The following is a 20,811-nucleotide window of genomic DNA, read 5'->3' on the forward strand; positions in this document are numbered from 1 at the left end:
TTGGTTGTTTCATTTTTTGGTTGGTGTCCAAATCAATCCCTGCACATTTTTGTAAGAAGGGAGGCTCTTCGGAGAAAGAGGAGTCTTAAGTTATCTATTCCCACACTCATCCTGGACTATGTGTACATATAAACCACACTGTACTTTTATCAGAAGTCATTACACAACGAGATCACACTTTCCTGACACCGTATCACTGATTATTAGTCAACTACCCCAGAGGGACTCGGTTTCACCGGAGACTCAAAAAGACACGCACCGATTTCAAAGCTGCATGAGGAGTAGTCTCTAAAAGTCGCCTGCGCAGGACCCAAAGCGCCACGGCGCAGGAAACGCGCTGCAGTTCTGAGCCGCGCTCGAGCATCTGAATGAGGACTCAAGCACTGGCTCAGGCAGCGAACACTGTCCTGAAGCCATCAGCACGCGGCTCTGAAGAACGTTTATGGCCAGCTCAGTTATCCGCTGGGACCAAGGAGGGGAGATCGCTCAGGTACCCGAGTCTTCCTTCCACGTGCGCTGCTTGAGGCCAGTAAAAAGTACACCTCTGCAAGGAAGCTAGCAATAATCAGCTGCTTCACAAAAAACTTGAACAATGAATTAAATAACGTTAAAAAAAAGAATAACATTCCAAGCTTTTACATTGTACTTTTTTCCCTTTCCCCTTCTACCTCTCTCCAAAACCACCAACGTGTAGAAAACAAAACAACAACAAACAACAGAAAAACTGCATCCATTTTGTTTTTTTCCCTCCCTAACCATGGGCTAAATAATTACACAATTCATTACAGGAGAGGGGAAAAATGAGATTAACATATTTCAAAAACACCTGAAGTGAAACGAAAGCCCTAATTAAATACTGTGCTAAGGAATACACGTAACTTCATCTCAGCTATGCTATGATTAATTTAAAGGGGAGATGACACTTTTCTAATGGTATTTTAATTTTTTTTAATCATTACAAGTGTGTAGTCTTGGTCCCATCCCTGAAGTGTTAAACACAGTTTACTAACCCGTATGATGAAAGATACAAGCATCTCCAGAGTTCTTCATAGCTGAATCACTAATAATTTAAAAGAGTAATAAGCCTAACAGTAGCTATCATAAAAAATTAATTAGAAAGGCTGAGAGCACATCTGTTGCTTTTGTTACATTTTCCCCCTTTCTGGTTCAGTTGTCTTTCCCCACGCTCTTTTAAACTCTTCTCAGGTTCTTGGGGCTGCTGCTGCTTCTTGTGAAGCCTTTTTGCTTCCTCACACTTCCCTCCTTGTTTCCTCCCCGTACGGATTTTTCCTTTGGCAGCTGTTATTACTAGTGTGTGACACAGACACTGCTTGGCACCCATCAGCTAGGAGGACTTGGACCTACTAACTAATGAAAACAACTTGCATGTTAAAAGCTTCAAGAGAGTGAGTTATGTACAACTCATATAAATTATGTACAGCAAATTTGCTATGGAGGAAAGTCATACTGATTAAGTATCGTACTATAACAAATGAGCTTTATAATTCACAACCACGAGAGAGACAGACATGGAGGGCAATTTAGAGAGAGGACGGGCACTCTACCCCTTGACCACTGTGAATTTCTACAAGTCCTTGGCAGCCTGTGGAGGGCTGGGAGGGAACGGTGATGATGGTTCCCAGTTATGCCTGAGAAAAAAGCCTAAAATGTGGTAGGCTGTTCATAACGCCAGGCTACGCACAAGCAAGATATCCTTTGATCTCACCACGAAGCCATTTGTAGGCCTGATCAACAGAAGAAAAATTACTTCATCCAAAGTTTAGTACTGATTCATCCAAAGTTTAGTATTGATTCATCTTCTGTATGGACTACAGAAAACTCAAATCAGCAGTACTTCAGGTGGCCAGGCTTAAGAATGGTATTTGATACCCTTTGTCCTACACTTACTCTGAAATAGATGGTAAACCATTACAGTAATGTGGGATTCATCTCATCTAACTTCACATGACTACAACGTAAGCGCTAACGAGTGAGCTGGTCACTCTGTATCAGGCTGGCATTGCACCTCTGCATTCAACCACATCTTTAAGCTCCCTTAACAATAAAGCGGACAAAGCTCAGCTGCGGATGCTTATGTTCAAAGCAATCCCACCACAGCTGTCACCAACAAGCCACCATTTTTGGCCTAAATGAGGTCCCATGTGGTCCCTGATTTCACTATGTCATGGTTTAACTCCAGCCAGCAACTAAGCACCACAGCCATTCGCTCACTCCCCCCACCCCAGTGGAATGGGGGAGAGAATTGGAAGAGTAGAAGTGAGAACACTTATGGGTTGAGATAAGAACAGTTTAATAATTGAAATAAAATTAATAATAATAATAATATAATTAATTGTAATGAAAAGGAAAATAACAAAAAGAGAGAGAGAGAAAACTCAGGAAAAACAAGTGATGCAACCGCTCACCCCGTGCTGACTGATGCCCAGCCTGTCCCCGAGCAGCGATTCCTGCCCCCCAGCCAACTCCCCCCAGCTTATATACTGAGCATGATGTCATATGGTATGGAATATCCCTTTGATCAGTTTGGGTCAGCTGTCCTGGCTATCCTCCCTCCCAGCTTCTTGTGCACCTCCTCATTGGCAGAGCACGAGAAGCTCAAAAGTCCTTGACTTAGTGTAAGCACAGCTTAGCAACAACTAAAACGTCAGTGCATTATCACATTATTCTCATGCTAAATCCAAAACACAGCACTATACCAGCTACTGGGAAGAAAATTAACTCTATCCCAGCTGAAACCAGGACACACCATCACTGGGCTCACACTTTCTTATGCCCTAATACCCGATTTCTGCAATAAGGAAACTTCCATTGGACTTAGTATTTACCTAGGCTCCTAGCTAGTACCTGTCTGAGCTCTTTGCAGAATAGGATGAGTTTATGTTTTACAGAACAAAAACTGAAGAAAAGCAAGATGAAGCAACACACCTACGGTCAGATAAGGCATCTGAAGTATACTCAAGAACAGAAATAAGAGAACCAGCCTGGCATCTAAAGAAAGTTTTTGTGACTTCACATTTCTAACTGGTTGCAAAAGGAGATAACCCAGAATGAAAAGGCACATTAAAAAAACTCTACTATAAAATAGTAATCGCTGCCATCTAATAACAGCTTAGCAAAATAAAGTTATTCTATTAATTCCCGAGCCCAAAATATTTCATGTATGACAACAACTTTTTCCTGCTTTCACAACAGTTTTATAGTATATGTAGAAAATAAACCTCGGGAGGGGTGGGGGGCGTGGGGGGGAGGAAAAACCCACCAAATAAAATTATGCCCAATTTCTGCATGTACTGCAGTTGCAGGAGAAAGGACAACGTTATGTTACACTTTTTCAAAAGTGTGCACTGAACAAATCATAAAAATATATGTTTCACTACTAAGTCGCAGGAAGTTACCTATACTTTAAAATAAACTGCCATAGATGCTGAACAAAAGGTTTGGCAATTCTTCCCTACAGAGGCACCCATCTATTTACATCTGGGAGTGCTGCCAATAGAACAGCTACCAAAAACTTCAAAAGGTTCACAGCATGAATAGCAAGCCGCTGGCCAAAGGATTTTATGATATGACCAGCTGTGTAACACCATATTGAATTATAGACACACCACCCCCCAAAAATGCAAAGAAGGGACATTAAACTTGTTAAAAAGCTAAAAAAGAAACCTAAATTCCTTAAACTAATGTCTTCTACAGGGAAGTATTTTTAACAGGAAGAAAAAAAAACACAAACAAAAAACCAAACAAAAAGTACTGCAATACAGCACTTCTTTAAGAGCAACTCTAAGCAGTTCCTCTCACCAAGCCTACTTTAAGCCCAGTGAACTTCTCTAGTTTAAGTCGCAGCCAGAGCTCAGCCGCTTTGTGAGCAAAACGCTCTGCTTTAATAAATGGCTCCCCTAAACTCGCTTGGGGAGAGGAGAGACATGAGTCAACTGAGGAAGAGAGGGATAATGTTTCTGTTGACAAACATTTAACAATTGGCAACAGATAGTAGGAAACAGGGAGAAGGAAAGCTTGCCAAATAAAGTTACACTGCAGGAACAAGGCTCCTTTTTGGAGCAGCACTGCCATTCTTCAGAGATCCCAGAAAAATAGCTGAACACACTTAACCAAAATAAAAAGCTGCAGTTGTCGAAGAGCAAGGCTGCTAATCCTAATATTTGTGGTGACGTTTTTCCCTGCAAAGCAGAACGGGTCAGAACTCCTCCGAATCAAATTACTGCACATCCTTTGCCAAAGAGTCTGGTTTTGGTCTCAGTAGTCATACACGTCTCAGTGTTCACACAAGTCCTTCTGAGCTACATGAGCAATTTTTTCCCCTCATCTTACGACATTTCTGTAGAAAACATGCCAAAGCACATGTAGCGTCTTGGTCAGACTCCTGATTCAGGAAAGCCAGCACCTTCACCGTCTGCTTACGTCCTGGAAATTTAGTTCTCGGGGAGCGCAAACAAAATTTGACCGCAGCGTTACGGGTGGACAAATGTTTCCAAGCAGCTATTGCTGTTCCAGCTTCCACCCCCCCAGATTGCTACACGAGATGGAGGGAGCCAAAAGCAGCCGCCCTGCTCCAGACGCGAGAGGGGCTGAGCAGAACAAGGCACCCGGGCCAGCTTCTGAACTTGAGCTCCAGCTCCCTTCTCGCTCCTCTCAGGGCCGGACCCACGTCCCCGGCGCGAACCCCCCGTTCACGCACCCGCCCACGGGGCGGCCGCCCTGCCCGCCCGCCGCCACCGGCCGACCCGTCCTTACCGCAGCACTTTGCCCACCGCCTGCAGGACCATTTTGCAGCTTAATCCGGGTTTGGGACTCTGGGCGAGGACGGGCCGTTCACCAGGGAGGCTGCAGTGATCCCCGACCATGGTACGGCGGGAGGAGCGCGGCGCGGCCGGGCACAGCGGAGCGGGGAACGGCCGGTGGGCACGGCACGGCCCGGGCTCTCCGCCGCTCTCCCCGGCCGGCAGCCGCCCGCCCCCGCCGGGCGCCCCGGCCCGGCCCGGCCCCCGCCCGGCGCCGCCAATGGGCAGCGGCGCTGGGGGCGGGCGGCCGCCGCGGCCCCTCCGCCCGCCCCGCCCGGCGCTGCCCCCGAACCGGCCCTCTCAGGCCGGGGAAGCCGCGGCGTGGGGCCAGGGCGCCGCCCCCGGGCAGGCGGCGGGGCCGGCGCCGGGTTATACAACCCGCCCCTCCCTCGGCCCCGGGCGCCGGGCAGGGCTTGGCAGGGCGCTTCAGAACAATGCTGCGAGGAGCTGCGGGGCCGCAGCAGGTCTGGAGGCGGCAGGGCAGGGGGAAGAGGGCAGCGGGGCTGTCCAACGCAAGCACCGCCATCAGTAATAAAATCCTCTGCCACTTCTTCTGGCAGCCAAAAAGTCAGCACGACCGGGTAGGTTTGCTGGGACCGGCACGCGGGGCAAAGACGCTGCTGTTGCTGTCTGCAGTACAGGCCCCACCGGTAACGGGGCCACGCTGGACTCCTGGTGAGAAACGGCGACAATGACGCCTGTCGTGAGCAAGGCTTCGTATTGCGCTCTCAGGACCCTGTGACGAGCAGAGCTAGACACGTTCTGCCAGAAACACAGTTTTACACAGTGACTGTCAGCCCAGCAATGACATCAAGACCTTTATCCAGCTCTGGCCATGAGCACTAATCTGTCCCAGAAGCGTGTATTGTTTCAATGTCAATGTTGAAACATGTGCTAGAGCACATTCTTAAAAATAATTCCAACAAGGAAGGGTGAAGAAGAGTAAAACCATAAACAGTGAGAGCCACCCTGCCGTTACGACCAGAGCTAAGAGCAGGCACTTGAGTAATGGTCCTCAGAGGACGAGTCATTAAGCAGCATCCCCAAACATGAGGTCTGTTGTGACACACCGGTTTTACAGGGAGAAACCACTTTGCCGTGAGTTTTCCTAACAGACCTTAGAAAGGCGCCGTATGTCCAGCTCCTTTGCCGCGCCACATAACCACCGCTCGACACGCACCTTTTGGACAGGCAGCTGTGCCCACGGCTCGCTGATGTAGCATTCAGAGCCAAATCATAACAAAAAATGTGACGGGTGTGGCGTAACATGACCTAGAACACAAAGCCCTGAGGACATCACTTACTCTGACACGCTAAAACCTGACCCGCGACATCTCGGAGAAAACAGTGGTTTTGCCGTTTTAGGTACATCTGCATCACTGGCTGCGGTCGGAAGGGACAGTTCCCCAGACAGGTATTGTCAAGCACTCCAGTTCGTTTACTAAACAGGCCCCTTCCCCTGTAGACAGAAGGCCACAGACTTGTTGAATTAAACCTAGCACAAATCATGCCATTGCTGCCGTCACCAAGCCGTCAGCCCTTGGCCAAGGCGGGTGGGAACGTGGCTGCTGTTTGCACAAACCTGAGAAACCGCAGCCACGTGACGCAACTTGAAGGAATAACGTGCTACGCTCGGTCCCAAAGCACCTACCCAGGCAACGGCGTTTGCCAGTTACGCGCTCTCTTTTAGTCGCATGTCCACGTTAGGCCTCCGCATCCTTGTGAAGCGGCAGGTATTTTTATGCCCACCCTCCAAGCAATCCACTTAAGACGGAGTTTTAATGACTTTGCTGATAGCACACGGGAAGCCTGCAGCTGAACACAGCTCAGCTTTCCACTCTGCGGCCCGGCGCTTCATCCAACCCTTGAAAAATCCGATGCTCGCTCAAGTCTCTTGCCCGAGTAACAGCGACTTGTCACAGTAACATTAAAAAGCAATAGTCCTGGCAAACGGAGGAAGGACACCTGCCAAGAGGGCAGTTGCCCTCGTTTCGTTCACCAGTGAAATCTGCACAGGGAGAATTTTGTTTGTTAAAAAACCACCCTAAAAACAACAAGCCTGTGATATAAAGCAGCTTAAGTTTTAATAAAGTCTGTCGATCCAAAGTAAATTAAAGAAAAATCCAGGGGTCAACCCAAAATAAATACAGCTCTGTGGTGTTACAGTTGTGTTAGGAAAGCTGGCCTCTTCGTGACTCTGACAGCTAAACATTCGCTCTTCAGAGATGGAGCTTCAATGATCTCACACAGGTCAGGAACTGATGCTCTGCTGTTAAAACTGATAGATCAAATGAAATAAAATTTTTAAACCCGGTGTTTTTTTACTTTGACCCGGATAAATGACCCACTTCTCTATTCTGTTAGCTTCTGCATCAAACCGGTGCTTTCCCTTCCCTTTCCTCAACCGTACACCTCCACAGCACCCTCTCCAGCCTTTCCTCCACCTCTCAGTTTTCCTTCATTCAAGCAGTATCCCCTTTTTGGATCAACTGCATGCGCAGTTTACCTGTAGTACTGGATTTTATGCAAGTTGTGGGAAAACCCAGCATCCCAAAGTCAATTTTAAATGCTCCAAAATAATAAAATTGAAACAAAATTATTAGAGGAAGCACAACTTAAGCATATACACTTTATTTAGATGGCATCAACATAAGTAATTTAAAACACATGTGCAGTACGGATTCTCAGACTTTAACAAGACTTAGAGCACACACGCAGACACAAATGGGTTTACTGGAAAGCTGCTGCATCCAGAAAGAGCAGTACTCGATCTAAAAGCAATGTATTTATTTGAACACAGCCACTGGTCTGATCTCTACGTATGTATATTCTGAAGGATGCATATCTGCACTTCCTCAAGGGTGTGTCTTATAGCCATCCAATATCCTGCCTATTTACATCCATCGGTAGCTTCTTTTTCACTTGCTTCCTTAACATCCTCTGCATGTAACAACTGCGGGATCCGACCTTAGCACAAGTGCGCTTCAGCAGTGGCAAACTGCTTCTGGCATATCCTTGGCCACCAGCCAGGCTTGAAAGATCATGGAGTTGGGTATTGAAATCATCACTAAAATGTTAACAGAAATATCTGTGAATGGACCTACCAACAGCTTTATGACTTGTATCGGTCCTACAGACACGTCAGCAGAACAGTAACATCACCAGCGGCACGGAGTAAGGGCACAAAACAGTACGCTGGGAAGAGGGGAGCCCCATTTCCCACCACTTACACATGACTATATGTGCTTATAGTAGTTTTCTACATTGATCCCAACCGCCAAGCCAAGGAATGGTATTTATAAATTGTATGAATAATGCTTTGTATTTATAATGCTGTTAGAAGCAGCAGTAACACAATTACATATTTATTTGCCCCTTTTAGGGTTCCATAAAAATTAAGTGTAAAGCAGCCTCCACAGGGATGTATACTAGTACCCAGAGGTTTGGCAAAGAAAGCAAGTCATATCAAACCAGACAAGCAAACAATGTCAGGAGAAAAAAAAAAAATGATAGCCATTATTTTGATTAAGGTACAATTCAGCATTTACATGTATAGAAATAAGGCCTTGTAACATCAGATTATAAAGTTCTGTTTCAAATTAAACTGAAGTTTATTGTGTGTCCCTGCCTGACATACGTTTCAATTTTGCTAGCTAATTAGCCCTTTTGTTTAACTTCAGCATGCCCTGCTACCACCTAGCCAAGTACCTTTCCAGTTACCTCACAGTACATCTCCAGGTTTCTGGAACCACTTAAAGTCAGCAGTGAAAACATTTTATGCTTTAGCTTGCCTCTAAGCAGTATTTATGCTGAGATTACATTTGTTCTCTATTTTGTCATCCTCACACAGCAAAGATGGCACGAGCAGCTCTGCTCCATACAGACGGTAAAGGCATGGATTTTGGACAGAAGACAGACTGAAGTCAAAGTTGTCTCAAGCTCAAAAAGTAGTTTGGAGGTGGTCATACTGAAGGGGGAAATAAAAGATTTCAAGGGTATACCTTCAGCTCCACTCTTGAGATAACAGCAGGAGAAATTGGTCTTCCTGACCGCACGAGTGTTGTGATACAAGCCTTATCAACAGTGGCCACACACATTGCAGAAATTCGTGCATAAAAGATTGAGCTTAAAAGCAGCACATTTGTGAAGTGACAAGGTGCCTACATTTGCTGCTTTATTGAAAGCTCTGGTAACAAGAAGTCAGTGTCTACCCTGCAACCACCACCCTTGGCTTCACCAATAGTGGGGGGGGGGGTCTGCAATAGGCAGAGAGGAAAAAATGGTACACAATATTCTCACCTAATCCGTAACATGAGAAACAAATGATCAATTGCAGCAAGAACAGCAAAATACCTCAAAATATCAGTAAAGCTTCACCAGGAACTCCAAAGAGTTTATATTATGGCATTTTGGAAAGGATGCACAAAATGAGAAGAACCAAGGGTTCATCAAATATCACTTTATCAAAGAAAAATAAAGAAAAAAGAAAAAGGAAAGTGAATGCTGCTGTACGTACCAGAGAAATCAGAATCTCAAACGTACTGCATTTCTGGCACGTGTGTAGGCACATCTATTGTTCTGAAATCTCCTGAAATGTCAAGTTAAGCCAGGTTCATCAAGAAGTGTGTAAGGATGAGAGCTGAAGAACATGGATGGGTTGAAGGGAGCAGCAACAGCAGCAGATCAGCAGGAGATATTCAACTCTACCAGAATTGAACAAGTACAAGAACTATTAAGAAAGGATGGGATGGTCACACTCAGACTCTACATGGAGAAGTGATGTGAAATAGAGGGCAGAGTTGATTTTTATCACCTGCATTTCAATCAGTCCTCCTGAATCAGCCCACCTCAAGTGACAGAAGCCCTCTGCAAAACACACACTGGCAGGACACTTGTTTCCCGAGCAGCTGTTCCAGGCAAGTTTGTGGCAAGTAAATTCTGAGTCAATGAATTGCCGTAGAGTCGGAGAGAAACATCAGATTCAGCCCTTAGTTTGTAGTATCCCTGAAAACTTACCGCTGTTCTTATTCTGAATCCCGGACAAGTTCCAAGATTACTTCATTCTGCTTAAAGTTTCCCCTGCTTTCAACTGAAAAGGTTCTTTGCTTTCTGTACTAAGGTGTTGTATTCCATTATATAGCACCCTATTTCAGTGATAGATGAAGCAGTCCCTATGTGGTACCTTTCTTACATAGTTAATTCCAAAATAATAAAACATCACAATAACACAGCCTCAGGAGGGAGAGAGTTTTCCTCTTTCTAGTTTGCAAAACAATATGCTTGGCACTACTATATAAAGGAACAATAAACTGGAAAATATTTGCAAATAAACAGCTCAGATATATCACCCTCATAAAACTGTCTTCCATATAGACAAAGTTTGCTGGGCAATAGCCTAGCAATAGCTCCAGGTGACACTGAAGCTCAAGTGACAGGCAACATCTATCTCAGAGAGGATGAAATCCCTGTTTTTTTTCTTTCAGTGGGGGATGAGGAGAGAAGAAAACACAAACAAGTAAAGATGTGCCGGTGAAGGTAATGCATTTATCATTCTGAGTGCCCAAAAGGATGTCTTTCCACACATGCATCTCAGATTAAGTCAGAGGAAGAAGTCTTATTAAGCAGCGTACCTGCTGATAGGCTGCATGGGGTGCTCACAGCATACTGGAAAGATTGAGATGCTTAATTTATACCATTACAGCCGCTGTTAGTTCCTTCCTAGAGATAACACGTGAGAATTTAATCCTGCATTTTACCATTCCTTTTTTTTTTTCTTGCCCTAATTTGGAAGTTTAACTAGGCTGCACTCCAGGGAAGCATTAGTGCAATATACATTACATACAGAAAAGCTAAAATGAAAGACTCGTGTTCTTTTCCTTCCCTCCCCCAAATACACTGGACCTCAAACTTCATATAAAAAGAGGTAAAACTTCTAAAACTTGGCTAAGAAGTTCTCCCCAGGGACCGTTTAACATATTCAGAGCTACTTGCTACATATATACAGAACTCTCCCTGTAAGTTTTACAACACAACTACTGTTTTCAGAGACTTGGGTAAATATGGCATGGAAAACAAAACCCTAATTGCAAATTGGCACAGAACTCTAGACTGAGGAGTCAAAGGTGTAATCAGCACAGGAAAGGAGGGTATCTGTGTCAGCACTATTATTGGTCAGGACTATCTACGCTTGGGTGGGAAAGGCATAGAAGGAAAAAGGGGAGATGCTGGGAGTGAACTTGCAGAGTTTTCCCAGACAGACGGAGAGCCGCTAAGGAAATACAAGTTTCCCTCCTTCTTGGTGCGAAGAATGGCTTCATTTCAGTACAGCAAATGATTTTATCTGGTAACATCACATTTAGATGACAGCATGAGGAAAAAACAATTCATGAAATAAGCGTGAAATTTATTCAGGAGATTTTTCTCCAGGCATGCATTACAAAATATAACACACAGAGCTTACATTATGTAAGATTAAACAGGGGAAACTATTCATTGTAATTCCTGGCACTTACAGAATAATTCCTTAGCTACTACTTCTAAAGAGCAGGACCACAAAATCCAGAAGTCACAAAATTAACTTGGTTCACACCCAGACCAGTGCACATTTGCATTCCACATACAACTCAAAACACACATGCTGCATCCCAGCTAATTCGATTTCTTAATACCTCGCAGGCCCAGCACAGATCAGAGCGACAGGAGGCCAATAACAGCTTCTGCCATGCAAACGATGCCATAAAGTACCTAACTTAGAACCTGAAATAGTTCAAATTTATGAAACAGATGAAAAAATTTCCAGCAGTCGTTCGGCCCTGCAAAGCAGCCTAAGTACTGTTTGCGCTGCGGCAGCTCCTCAGCCCAGAGGAGAGGCCACTTCGCAGCTCCGCAGTAAAACCTGTTTGGTCAGTGTGCATGTAAAGGCGTGCACTGGAGATGGACACAGGGCTACACAAAGACACCAACAAGTCGTTTTGTCACAGGGACTCACCTCTGCTGAAGTTACAGGGCTGCATTTCAAACAGTCGTGGAAGTAAAAGCATGAAGAGCTTGCCTTTGAGGAATCCTCAAACCTAACATACCGCTGATAAAGCATTTCGAGCCATTTGAATACATTAACAGTTCTTTTTCAGTATGTTAAATAAGAGATTTGTAAATTTACTGAAAAAAAAACCCTCAAAATTTTATAGGACAATTCTTGACACTTCGTTATAGTCAAGATGTTACACACAAGAACCCATAATATTCTCACAGCAGCGCTGTCTTGGGTCTTTGCTGCGCTTGCCACTCTTGCCTGTGTGAGAGGTCGGCTGCACGTGGGACGTACACTTACGTAGGCACAGCCACGCAAAACTGCACAGCATAAGTAACCTCCCTGTAATTTTCCTAAAACTTGTTACAAACGTATAGCCAGTTTTCATGCTTTGATTTTCTGATAAAGAAAATGGCTTAAGTGCATTCATTTATCCATTTGATTTGAACCTCACACTTCGATGGTATGAAACTTCAAGCCCTCTTACAAAACCCAATGTGATCATATGATCTTGAGATCAACCCTCTCCCACAAATTCTGGACAGATTTGGACAAAAAGTGGCAGGATAATACAATTTAAGGTTAAGACTATGTACACCTTCTTCAGGCACTGCACTAGCATATGCTGGAAGCACACTGGTCTAGTTCAACAAGGAACTGGCGGATAAAAAAAGCCTGTCTAGATAGGATTGTTGGTTTTGTATCATATTCATTGTTTCTAACTAACATCTCTTCAAAAGCAAGTTAAGCTAGCCACTGAGTGAAATCATGCTAGGACTAAAAAAAAAACGTCAAAGAACACCCAAAAGAGTAAAATTTATGGAAAATACCACTTCTCCATACAAAAATAATATAAACCACAACTACTTGAATTATCTCAAACCATCAGAAGTTTCCTTTTTAGGCTCAGAATATTTGAAAGCAATTTTTTAAAAAGCCCCTCCTGGAAGCGTACAGAGGTCATGAGAAGGTCTACTTAGGACAGAACTGCCTTCCAAATTATAGCTAGATTATTGCTTTACAGGACACAAGTATTTTTATTACTGTGACATGCTTGCACTGCTGTAAACCCTGGTTAAGAGGCAATCATGGATTACATCGTGAAAGAGAAACACCATAAAATAAAGGAAACTTCTATGAACCCAAATCTTATCTGATCATGGAAAAAGAAAAGAAATGGTAGAATGCACAATGGAAGAGCCCCGAGTTTAAGCCAGTCATGGAGAAAAAAAGACATGGGTTTAAAAATAACACCATTAGGCACAGATCTGTCTTTGAGCACCACTGCTGTCTACAAAGCTTTTGTGATGCTGTCTCGCTTAAAATCTCCACTTTGCTTAGAATTTGTTCTATGGCTGGATTTACACCTTTTCCCCGCCATAGTCCATTACAACTCTTGAATGGATGTTTATTTACTAGGAAACAAAGAAAAGCACTGGCTGACAGAAGAGCTTTGCGGTTCTGGTTAGACAAGATTGCCATTTGTCATGTTTTAGTAATGCAGTAAGAAAATTAGCCTTGCCTGCTCTCAAGCACAAAAAGTCGCGCTTGAGGTACTGGACAGAAACTGAGGAGAGGACACTACTGTGTCTACCAAGACTATTCTGCATGAACTTTGCTAAATAAGTCTTTACCCCAATTCCACAGCCAAAAAAAAGAAATTACTATAATCTACATTTTGCATGCCTTGTTTTGCATATATTTCCTAAACTACTTGCTTTCAGGGCTTTGTCCATATCAGTATGTACTAAGACTAGGATCAATGGATGATAATGTCACACTATCATAATTCCTACTTAGCTACTGCGAAATTCACCATTACCGTGAACATGGCAAAGACGCCTTTCTCAAATGCTTGATGAAAATTGCTTCGCGGCTAGGAAAAGGCCCTGAAGTTGCAGTGTTACTGCGAGGATGCACAGGCAGGCGAGTGCCAGAGGAGAGACAAATACAATGTGGTAAGAGAAGAGGGGAAGGACAACTCCAGACTGCTCAGAAGTCCACCTCTGCCACTACTTCCTCTGAGGTGCGAGTGAAATTGAGCCCCCCTCTAAAGCAAGATAAATATATATCAAATTTTATATATCAAATTTTATCTAAATTCAGTGATACATACTACCTGAAGTATTTTAGCATTTTTCCAGGCTTCTTATTGGGGAGGTGAAAGCGAATACTACAATATGTATTCATCCTGCATCTTGAGCTACCTCTGCACTTTGAAGATACATTATGTGCATCAAGCAAATGTGCTCCAATACACAGTATGTGAACCTTTCTCTTTTGACGTTCTGCTCTAAAAATGATTTGAAACTAGGGAAAATACATTGTGTTCCACTATGCAAATAGCAACTTCCCTGTATAATTATAGTACATTTTGCTGAGAATTGCATCATGACTAGGACACTACCAAGAGGACAAACATTTAACCACTATTCTTGGTTTGTTAGAAAATTTTTCCCACATTACATAAACACGTACACACCCACACTTGGGCAGCACCATCAATCTTTTCATTGTTTTTACTTTAGTAAAGGAACAGTTATTTTTCATTTCAGTAGCTTTATTTTTGTTAGCGTTATGAAACTTTTCTCCTTCAGCTTTCTTCACTATTATTCTTCCCTTGTCTTTACTGCAGTTGCCTTAACTTTCTATAAGATGAGGCCGTAAAACAGAAATAAAAAAATTGGCATGCTGATTCCAAAATATCCTTAAAACTTCAGTAAAATAATTCACTTCTAAATGTGTACTCAACAGAAAAGGGGATTGTCGAGGAGTTTCTCCTGATGTTTTCATAAAATGGATAAGTGCACATCTGACAAAAGAAAAAATAGGATGTATTTCTAGTTTGCACACATTAACCAGAAGCACCAGGAACAAAACATAGGAGATTATTGAAAATATCATCTAAACTTTAGAAGCTCTTCTATAGGTTGGGCAGAAGTATGAACAATGCAGAATTCTTCTGAACAGATGCAGCCTTGTATCGTTTTACTTGTACACATATCTCTGACAAAGAGTCAGCCAGCTCAGGGTAACCACACCTGAGCAATAGTCACATTAAAAGAAGGCACAGAACAGCTAAGAAGAAATTAAGCACTCAAAAGCTAACCTTGATATATCGATCTGCACTCCATATTCAAGGTTCTGATTATACTTCAGAATTCAGTTTTTCATTTCTTTGGCTGGAGGATGGTAAAATAGAGAATATAGATTCTGCTCCCGCTTGTTCTCCTACATGCCCAGTGCTAAATCTAAAAGAACATACGACTGCTGTAAGGATCCAGTTCTCCAGTCTTCCCAATCCAACCAGGCTGTTAGATATGCATATAAAACTGATCAGCTACAAAAGAATTTATGTGTGTGTTCAAGTGCTATATTAAACTGGAAATTAAAAGGTTGGATCTTAAGCTTTTTGAGAATCATGATCAATATGATGCAGCTTCCTCAGAGGGCCAGGGAAGAAAGGGGATGAGGGCATGGTATTTTAACTCTATAGGGTAGAAGAAAATCTTAATTTTCTTCCCGATACGTCCTCTACATTTATACAATGAACACATGGCCAACTAAATGCAATTTTTGAAAAGAATCCTTTTATCATAAAAAGTACAGTTGTTGCTTTTAATGAGACAACATTCAAAACACATTGCTATTGCTGTTTCTGAAAGTAATAAAATATTTTATTTCACAAATTAGGCTTTGCTTTGTTTGCATATGCAAGTGTTAATGCATATTTGGAACCTGACCGCAGCTATACTGCTAGCCCTACTGCTTGCCCTACTGCTTGTACGCCTGGTGACTAGCAGTTCTTGTACGAAGTGTCTTTTCGCTTGCCTTTCCCTATGACCGAAATGATAAAGAAACTGGTAAAAATCCACCTAACTGAAGTCAATATCCATATCCATGACAATTTGGGTGCATGCCACAACATAGAATAGACACAGAAATAATACCACTGAGAAGTGAGGCCCTGCTATCGATCAGTCGAGCAGTGACAGACACCCATCGCCCTGTAATCCCAGGCCTCCCAACAGCCCTCGGTGCTGCAGCCCCTCAACTCCTCCTGGTCTGCCTAACGGAGGAGGGAAGGTCTAGGGCAGGGGGAAGCGCTAAACAGAGACTCTTTACTGCGTACACCGAAAGAAAAGGGACGAGAAACTATGCTTCACTGTCCGAGGATTCAGTAAGTCCTTCAGGGAGCAAGCCTCCTCAGAATAAACTTTACCTTTTAAAGAGCCAGTTGGAGAAGGAATAAATCAGCATGGGTTCAGCTGCAACATGCAGGTAACATACAGCTCCTCTTATCTTTCGCCTCGTACGACTATCGCTTTGTCTTCACCAATAATGGTTTGTTGGGGGACAGTAGTTTTAAAGACAAGATAAAATATGCAATACTTATCACAGCTTAAAATTTACATAGAGACAAGATCTGCCAGGTAGCATTGACACCCCCTTCCTGGGATTGCCTTCATCAGTTTTAACCTTGTAGGTAAACTAAATAGTTGTGTCCCCTCTATGGTTTTCATAGCTTACGTATTCTAATTATTTCACAATGAAAACGTGTGCTTTTTTGATCCGAGAAGATATTTTGCCTACACAAATACGGCATGCTAGCAAAGAGCGGCTGCTCCTGTAGACACAGCACTTCCTATGAAACCTGTGCTCTGCGCACGCATTTTAGAAGTCACCCCTCACCCATGCCTCTGAGCTGTCCAAGTCAAACAAGCTATACTGGTAAAAAAAACACATTTTGCCTATAACTACACTTGACTTTCTTCCAGTGCAGGTGTACTCTCAAAAACCTTCTTCATACCCCAACCAACAACGCCAGAAGACATTTGGAGCAGAGACAAAACGTACGCGGGTAACGCCCAACTCTTCCACCGGGTGATTCACACGTCTCCTCCAGTGGCACGCTGGGCTCCTACACCGCCGTACCTACCCGACGCTTCCCTGAAAAGCCTGATTTACTGGGATTGCACAAAAGAAAGACACTGCACGTGCAGGGGACGGTGCAGCCACCTACCTCCCGCTGGGGAGCCCACAGAAGACAGCAGCCAAGGCATGGCGGCTGCCCCTGTCCAGAGCTCCTTTCCAGGGGCCCTCGGGGGAGCAGGGGCAATTAGGGGGAGGCCACAGAACGAGCTACCAGACCCGGGATGCTCGGGTACACTGTATGCCAGCACACCACAGTAACCAGAGCAGTAGCTCTGGGGTCAGAACCAGCCTTCAGTTCTTGTCTGCCTTCCATCTAGTTACCCCTGCAGTGAACCCAAAGCTTAATTAGCCTAAAGCACACCTTCCAGAAAGGCATCTGGTTTTAACTTGTATATCTGACAAGAAAGAAAAATCAGTTATTTTGCTCAGTAATTTGTTTCAATGGCTGATCACGTCCATTGTTAAAACGCACGTCCTTTGAATATTTGAAGCCTCCTAGCTTTAACATCCATTTATGTTTCCAATTATGATTGTTATCGTTTCTCTGTTAGATTACAGCTTTCTTCTTCCCCCCTTGTTTTTTAACTTCATTAGCTAGATATTATATCCACCTCTTGACCTTCTGAGAAACTAAAAAAAAAACTCCTTATGTCTCATTATTAGAAATTTTTTTTCCAGTCTTTAAATACCGCGGGTCTTTTCTGCCTTTCTAATTTAAAAGGGATCCAAGCGCCTACTCAAGACAATGTAAGCACAACTGATCAAAAGATCTGGAGCTGTTCCTAAAATCTTAGTACGGATGAACAAGCACACAGAACTTTATCTGGATCTTCATTTCCCAACAAATTAAAGGACCATTTTTCATTTAATAATTTTGCAAGTTTAAAATGTTTAAGTTTCTAACATTTAGAAATCCAGAGAATATTTGCATCCTAAGACAACAGAAAGAATGCTAGTACTCATTACTTGAGCAAGGAAAGAAAAAAAAAAAATCTATAAAATCATAAATTTATTTACATTTTCCAGATAGAAGAGCTATAAATATAATATAGCCCTTGTTTTGTAAATATTTAATCAGCTTAGTAACAATTAGGATCATTTCATCCCACACAGGTTGCGCTGCCTTTGATTAAAAACCTCAAGGAGAAAAAAAAAGCTTGTTTTTCTTGTAATCCATTTTCTTCACTTTCTCACTCACAACCACGGGGGCGAAAAAAAGCCACACCTAATCATTCAAAATTAGGTTGTAAGAAACAAATGGAGAGCACATGGCAAAAACGTTATGTCCTCTTCCACATAAAATTAGCTCCTTATCACTGCATTGCTTCCACTGTAATCCTTGAATACCCTTGAGCAAAGAGCAGTATTGATTCGAGTCAAATTATCTGACCCAAGGGACTGTGCAGAAAGGAGCAGGGAAGATGACACAGCCTAAAACCTGAATGAATATGTCTCACCATCTGCTAATATGACCATTAGTGTGGAAAGCCGCTCAGTTCCACTTTACTGCCCGCTGTCTCCAACGCCTTCCTCATTCTCCCCCTTATACTCAGAAGGAGCAAATGCCTCCTCCCATCCTTGACAAGGAACACATTCAGAGAGCAGCAATGAAAGACCCCAAAACAAGTTGTGCCCCCCCGACTCCCTCAATCCTGTCCTTTGTCTCGCTTAACAATGCTACTTTTAATGTACAGAACTCAGAGAAAATATATCCATCCGTACCTGAACTCGCTGAAAAACATTACCCACCCTCACCCTCTCCATAAACACACTCCATATACTTCAAGGATTGTTGGGTTGCCTGATGGATGAGAAACCCAAGGCTTAACAGAATGCCATTATGCAAGTCAGAACTTGCAGACATTTCCCAGCTTCAACACGTTACACCTCCACTAAAAGTGAAAGCTGCAGTTTACCCTCTTTGGGGCTTCATTTATTGCCTCATTTCTAATTCCAGATAATCAACTTCCAACAAAACTTGAAAGCCCACGCTCTCTCACCACGCAACAAAGGAAGCCAGATTGTCCTCCTGTACTGTACACATCTGCTTTTGTACCACAACTTCTATTAGCAGATTGTTGCTCAAGAAAAACAGACTGGCAATGAGAAACAGATCAGCAGCTTGGCGTTTGTTCTACGTGTGTAACCTTTCACAAACAGCCTTGCATTTCCATGAAGGCAACAAACATCTGCTCTGTGCAAATACAAATATTAGATAATCCAAAAGCTGCAATGTTGTTCAAAAATCAGCTGAATGGATACAGAAAAATCAAACTAGATTGGCATTCAGATACTCTAAAACTTCTAAGTGAAATCTTTTCATTTCTAAAAACCCATTTACAGTAAACTAATATTTAAATACTGCTTATGCAGTCAAGAAACAAAGGTCATCAGTCCCTCTCTTAACAGTGTTCTTCAGTAGTCCACCAACACAAAATGCCGCTAGGATCTTCTGAAACCCTCTGAGGGCATCTTTGGGTGACACAGCTAAGCCACTCTATCAGCTAGCTTCTTCAGAGAGGATTATTCCCATTCATTCCTCCCTGCCCAAACCAACTGGAAATGGGGCATTTTCATAGGATTCGTTTTCTGCTAGTTTAACCCTGTGACGCAGCTTCACCATGGAGCAATTTCAGAGTCACTGGATATACAAGAGAAACAGCAGAAACGCAGCTAGGGAGAAGCAGTCCCTTTCAGGGGAGGTTTGCCGCTATAGTGGCTCAGCTGTACGGCTGGCGGCACGCTTACGCTAATAGCTTCGCACACGCGCTTGCGAAGAACAATGCCCAATGTGTTGAACTACATCAGTTCCCATAAATGAGAGTGATAAGACTGTATACAGAGAAAAATTACACTTGTTCCGTTGTTCCGCGCTGCCAGGACGTGGTGTTAAATACCGCTGTAGGAGGAAGTCAGAAGTGCTCCAGAACACAGGAAAACACTTGGAAAAATAAGGGACTCGGACTTGAGACTGGAGAGGGGCAATCCAAGTGGAGCTGTTCAGCGCGCACTCACGTGTCAGAAAACAGCTCAAGGACCACAGTCAGAGATTACCAGAAGGCAATAATCTCCTCCCAGTCTTGCAGTTGCTGACCACCCTTTGAAGGATCACTCTAAGTGATAACAGTAAAGAAAATCAAGCCTGAGCATTATGTCTGAATCTTGAAGCGTGTATGAAGCTTGAAGTATGTATTTTGGGCAAATAGGGAATTACACTCCTAAGGATGAGATTAATTATGCCTTTAAACTACTACTTTGTAAATATTTTTTAATCCGAGATGGATCTGTTTTGAAATTGCATTGCTGTATTCCAATATGTACTTACAGGGGAACAGACAAACTGGAATCGATTTTCAGGAACGTGACAATGAAACTATTTAGCCTGTATTGCAATATAGTTTGTAACACAGAAACTGCCTCATCATTACCATACTTATGATATACAGTAGATTTATTATGATAAACTACCCTGCGCATACGGAAGTGGAAATTCACACTTCTTATTTCCTATTGACAGTGTCGTGGCAGTGAAGTTGAAAACTTACTAATCTATCTAGATTTTCAATACATGTAAAATATCAAAAGCTCAATTTATTTATTCAGTCCACTAAATTTCTCCGGAACCGTAAGAAACTCTCTCCCTCCCACCAAATGCCCTTCAGAACTGCTATAGTCAGAGCGCGAGCTGATGGACAGAGCAAAAGCAGCAAACTTACACACAACGTACCTCCTTTCCGGAGCATAACAGAGAAAAGGGAACTGATAATTCCACAACCGCTTTCTGAACCCCAAACCTTGCTTTTAGTTCTTGAACCATTTTTAGGAGAGCTGTGAATTACTCATAAGACCTCTCCCAATACACAGTGATGCACTACTACTTGTCCTGTATCTGAGCACTGCGATTCCACTATTGATCACGTACCGCATTATTGACTGCAAACTTCTCCCACAGAGAGCAAAAGTATGGGTTTTTTCCTTAAAAGGGGAGCATAAAGCAGAGACATGAACTCTAACTTGTTTGAAGCC

The 20,811-nt window shown here is 43.1% G+C and overlaps 1 protein-coding gene across 3 annotated transcripts in view; it reads right to left on the reverse strand.

Annotated features, from left to right (window-relative positions):
* MOB2 (MOB kinase activator 2) overlaps positions 1-20,811 on the reverse strand; it is a 120,674-nt gene that overhangs the window by 28,466 nt on the left and 71,397 nt on the right. The window contains exon 1 of one of the 3 annotated variants that reach the window (XM_075163004.1): positions 4,774-4,969. The exons of the other annotated variants lie outside the window; for them this stretch is intronic. Coding sequence (XP_075019105.1) covers positions 4,774-4,883 — 110 coding nt within the window. The 5' untranslated portion in view covers positions 4,884-4,969. Of the gene's footprint in view, positions 1-4,773; positions 4,970-20,811 lie in introns of those variants that run through there. 3 annotated transcript variants of the gene reach the window in all.

Source organism: Calonectris borealis, chromosome 14 (assembly GCF_964195595.1).
Source record: "Calonectris borealis chromosome 14, bCalBor7.hap1.2, whole genome shotgun sequence".
NCBI classification, from domain to species: domain Eukaryota; kingdom Metazoa; phylum Chordata; class Aves; order Procellariiformes; family Procellariidae; genus Calonectris; species Calonectris borealis.